The following is a 5,099-nucleotide window of genomic DNA, read 5'->3' on the forward strand; positions in this document are numbered from 1 at the left end:
GCTCTCTGATCTCTCTCCAGTAAGAAGGCCTCACACAGGTTCTTCAACACCAGGTTACAAGGTGGTTCATACAAAGATATTCTCTTACAAACTGGACACTCCTGTGTTGGTCTCTCTGTCCACCAGCTCTGCAGACAGTCTTTACAGAAGCTGTGGCTACATGACAGAAGAACAGGATCCCTAAAGACATCGTGACAGACCGGACAGCAGAGATCCTCCTCTGATCTGGAAGCCATTTGGTCTCTGAGTGAAGCTGAAAACTGTAATGGGAAAATTACATAGACAATGATTTTCTTTCAATAATTCATTTCTTAACGTGATTTTTTATTAATAATAATAATAATAATACATTTTATTTAAAGACGCCTTTCTTGGCACTCAAGGACGCCGCACAGGGAATTCATAAATTAAGAACATAGAAACAAATACTATACAGAAAAACAAATACCAATACTATACAATAGCAAAACAAACACTATACAGCAAAGCAACAGAAAAGGCAGAGCAACAGACATTTAGGTGGAATAGGCAGTTATAAACAGATGTGTTTTTAGTTGTGATTTGAAATGGGGGAATGAATCAATGTTTCTGAGTTGGGGGGGTAGTGAGTTCCAGAGACGGGGAGCAGAGCGGCTAAATGCTCTGCCCCCCGTGGTGGTGAGACGGGCGGGGGGGACAGACAGGTTTATGGAGGAAGAGGATCTGAGGGGGCGGAAGGGAGTGGGACGCTGGAGGAGATCAGACAAATATGGGGGGGCGAGGTTGTGGATGGCCTTGAATGCTAATAGAAGGATTTTGAATTTGATACGGAACTGGACCGGGAGCCAGTGGAGCTGTTGGAGGACAGGAGTGATGTGGTGGATGGAGGGGGTTCGAGTAATGATGCGGGCAGCTGAATTCTGGACCAATTGAAGTTTGTGGAGGGATTTGTGAGCGAGACCGAAGAGGAGAGAGTTGCAAAAAATATTTATTATTATAAGTAAGTCCTTCAATATGCCTCTGAAATATGTGTCTCAAAAGATATGTCGGGGTCACTGCGTCCGATCTGTCGGTCGGAGCCGTGAAGCATTCTACAGACGAGATAAATCTCTGATTTCTGAGACAGAATGACGGCTACAGTCATTCTTGACGCACTAGACAGATGCACGGGGACATGGCTGTCTCCCAGAAGTCTGAGGAAGAAGATGAAGTTTTTTGTTTAAGATTAGAATGTTTTCCAAACAAGGCTTGGTTTCTGCCGGGGGGGGGGGCACGGGGATATAAGGAACGGTCATCTGCTGTGGGAGACCCAGAACTGTTGTCACTCTGTAACTTGGTGCATTGTCAGAGCTGTTCTTGTCACTTTTGATTGTTCTCTGTCAGTCTTTATTCTGTTTCAACAAGGTCTCATCTTTAAACCAAATTCCTCCCTCGCTGTTACAAGAAACTTCAACCACAAACTACAGCAGACAGAAAGAACAGTCAGTCATGGCTCCCCTCCCTCCTCTACTCACTTCCCTGAAGTTTACTTTCACTTTGAGTCGTGTCTTTAGTCCAACTCACCTTCAGAGTGTGGAGAATCAGCAGGTTGAAGCAGCAGGGTTGTAGTTCTCCACTTTTCTCTCCTGCAGCTGAACTCACTCAGAGGAAGTTGTTAGTTTGATCTGAAGGTGAATCTGATCGTCTGTTTTCCGTCTGTGTGTCTCTCTGTAGCGAGGACCAAAAACAAACTGGTTCCTGGTTTGTCTCAGGTGAGACAGTTGAAGGGTGGAGCTCTGTCCCACCTCTGGACATACGGGGTGTGTCTCATTCCTTAGTTCTGATTCATTGCAGGATATGTTGACTCATAGTTTGCAGCAGTCTGATGCTACAACTACGTTCAACAGGTTGAGTCATGGGACCCAAGTGCAAAGACTGCAGGAAGAGTAGAGCTTGAATATTGAATATAAAAATCCTTACAACATAAACCGCAGGCAGGAAAACCAGAAATGAAGTAAAAGACAAAAAAGGAGTCACAGGAACCAAGAACACACGGACACTCCAATGAGAAGATGGATGATCGTGGAGCATCATAGATAATGTGTAACATGCAATATCCAAATAAAGGGAAACATAATGAGTACTTTTACCTAAATGATGATGCAAATGATAAGGACAACCAAAACCACACGTGGAACCCACGTAACTTCTAGGTAAGTCTAGGTGTTATTCTACCTTTGGAAGTACTCTGCAAGTGGCAACAAAATGTCTTCATTATACATACATATTTTTATTTTATTTTAACAGTCTGTGGCTTATTCACATACAGCAACTTAACACAATTGCATTTCTTGATCTCAAAGCTTGTTAAAGTTAAAGCAAAGCTTACAAAAGGGTTAATTTTGCTCATGAGAAACACACGTTCATATAAACACAAAGAAGTACTGAAAATCTAAAAATACTGAGTAAGAAAACTATCAAAAATAGAGTTCTTTAATATACATTGACTTGAATAATAATTATTAGTTACATGGCAGGAATAAAAGGCTTTACATGATGTATTTTCAATCAAGGTCCGCTTCTTGTGTGCGTGTCCATGAAGTAGATCTAGTCCATGTAGATCAGCATTACGTCTCACAACAAACATAAATACATGTCAAACATTATACAGGATGCTTCAATGTGTTGCAGTAAATCAGGAAACACGTCCCTTGTTTGGTCTTCTGTCATTAACTTATACTTTATATATAGTGTACATATTTCTGTCTGCATCGTGCGTGAGATCCTGATACATGTTCCTCTGTTCGTCAGTCCAAGATATAGATACTACAGAAGGTGAAAATACTTTTAATGATCTATGCAAAAATAACAGTAACAAATCCTTGGAAGGTTTAGGGATGAAACCAACGATTATTCTCAGTGTGGATGCATCTGTAGATTATTATCTCCATTGTTTGGTGTCTAAAATGTCTGAAAATGTTAAATTAAACTCAAAGATCTTCAGTTTACTGTCCCAGTGGAGAGAAGAAACTAGAAGATATTTGCATTTAACACGCTGACATGAGAAAATTTGGAAAATCGTTATAATAAATCTTTGCAGCTTTTCTAAATAGATATGTTGGATAGAAAAAGGGACAAAAAGGAGGTGTTGCAGTGTAGATATTTGTTGATTGACAAATAATAGCCGCAATAAATAGTAGCTCGTACTTGACAGATTATAAATTTACATTATGAACTATGAGCTGATGCTGATTTCTTCCCTCATAACCATGGCTACCTGTTTCTGTTCGGACGGACCGATATTACAAGATATGTGACCGCTCATCATGTGACCCCTAATTTTGGAGAATGTCATACGAATTGTCAACTGTTCATTTGTTATCATACAGTATGGACCTGCACATGAGAATACGTAGACCTGCACATTTGTGAATCTGAGTTGTCATGACCTAGTTTATCAGCAGACATCTGACAAATTACATTTTCAAATTAAGCTGAAGCTTGGATCAAACTACATAATGAACCCCGTTAATCTAAATCCAGAAACTAATCAACAGATTCTTTTTTGTCGTGTCTAAATGTAAAAGATACAGGTGACACATTTTTTAAGGCTTTTAAAAGAGTTCTAATCCAATTTAGAAAATGTTCCTGTTGGCCTACTAGTCATTACAGAGAACTAAAGACCACATTTACCTTTTTTTAAAATGACATTGTGCACAGCTGTCAGTTTTCAGAAGTTTTCGTTTACACGTGCACGTGTGCATACATGCCGTCAATGCCGTCAAGAGCATGTCAAACCTGATGGTGGCAGAGTGACGAGAAGCTCAAGCCCATGTTAACCAAGCAAAATCCCCAAAATAGCAACAAATCCTTTCCTCTCTCTCCTCTCCCTCACTTCCTCGGCTGCCTAAACCTCCGTTTGTCAAAGATTTCCAAAAATCTCTCCACTCTGGCCGGAGGTTTTAGAAAGAGGCGATCCGTTTGTGCGTAATTGAACGGCACAAACGAAGGGAAATGTCTCCGTTTGTCAAAATAACCATGTATGTGTAAACAGGGCATGAGAGGGGGTCTGGGGAAGGTTCATTCACAGCCCGTTTCCAAAGGGGGCGTCACCGATTGGATAGACCTAAAACCAATCAGAGCGATGAAGGAGATGATGCTTCAACGTCATCGTGTTAAGCCTCAACGGATGTGATTGGGGCCTCGATTTGGAAAAAATGGAAATAAAGCTTAAATGGGCTCTTGGTCCATTGGCCCCGTTGGCCAGGCGGACTCTCAGATTTGCCGGTTCCAAAGGGTTTTCCCAGGCTATCAGGGTGAGGATGTACTAAAGTCTTTTGTATTATTGACATTGTCTTTAATAGTAAATATATGGCTGGTGTCACGCTAGTAGTTTGAGCTTTATTTGCTAAAAAAATAAAAAATAAAATAAAAAGCCAACAACAAACGAACCTTCCCGTGTCCTCTGCATGTTCAGGATCTGCTGTCCTTTAAGAGTCTCTGTGGGGGGGCGGGGGGGGGACGGACTAGAGGGGAATCTCCGGAGGGTTGTTCCGCCTCACCCGGGCTTTCCTGCTCTCCTGTTTCAGCTTCAGGGTGCGGAGCTTCTGCTGCCGGCGTTTCTCGCGGTACCACAGCTGCTCGCAGTACTCGTCCACGCTCAGACTGTTGGTCCCCACCATGTGCAGGTCTTTGTAGCTCTTCAGAGGAGGCCACGAGTTCCTGTGTGCCGGCACCGGAGGTTGAAGGGGCGCCGACTGGCCGAGAAACCCGGCGACCCCGGCTGGGTTGATCCTCCCTGGCCCGCCTGGGCCCGGGTGGATCGGGCTCTGGTTCTGCTGGTAGCGGCTCGGGTGGAGGCTGTGGTTGGGGATAATGTGAATGCGGTATCGGGCCAGGACCTGGGTGTAGGAGTGCTCGTGGCTGGCGCAGGTGTAGAGGCCCGAGTCAGCCAGCTCCAGGCGTTGAACCAGCAAACCCCGCTTCAGGTGAAGGACGCGGTCGTCGCTCTGACGGAGCTGAGAGCGAGACAGACGGATAGAGAGAGGAGGATGTTAACGTTAATGTTCAGGTGCATTCTGGGCGTGCTGGTCTTACAGGGAGGTGTGTTCAGGTGCATTCTGGGCGTGCTGGTCTTACAG

At 43.7% G+C, this 5,099-nt stretch overlaps 2 protein-coding genes across 2 annotated transcripts in view; both read right to left on the reverse strand.

Moving 5' to 3' along the window:
* LOC117943368 (zinc-binding protein A33-like) overlaps nucleotides 1–1,761 on the reverse strand; it is a 6,254-nt gene extending 4,493 nt beyond the window's left edge. Inside the window, exons 1-2 of the mRNA XM_034869451.1 lie at nucleotides 1,543–1,761; nucleotides 3–253 (exon numbers count right to left, since the gene is read on the reverse strand). Of these exons, the coding sequence (XP_034725342.1) occupies nucleotides 3–236 (234 nt within the window). The 5' untranslated portion in view covers nucleotides 237–253; nucleotides 1,543–1,761. The remainder of the gene's footprint in view (nucleotides 1–2; nucleotides 254–1,542) is intronic.
* A 1,899-nt stretch (nucleotides 1,762–3,660) lies between these two features.
* LOC117943370 (semaphorin-3D-like) overlaps nucleotides 3,661–5,099 on the reverse strand; it is a 6,629-nt gene continuing 5,190 nt past the window's right edge. Inside the window, exons 4-5 of the mRNA XM_034869452.1 lie at nucleotides 4,408–4,976; nucleotides 3,661–4,375 (exon numbers count right to left, since the gene is read on the reverse strand). Of these exons, the coding sequence (XP_034725343.1) occupies nucleotides 4,485–4,976 (492 nt within the window). The 3' untranslated portion in view covers nucleotides 3,661–4,375; nucleotides 4,408–4,484. The remainder of the gene's footprint in view (nucleotides 4,376–4,407; nucleotides 4,977–5,099) is intronic.

This window comes from Etheostoma cragini, chromosome 4 (assembly GCF_013103735.1).
Source record: "Etheostoma cragini isolate CJK2018 chromosome 4, CSU_Ecrag_1.0, whole genome shotgun sequence".
NCBI lineage: Eukaryota > Metazoa > Chordata > Actinopteri > Perciformes > Percidae > Etheostoma > Etheostoma cragini.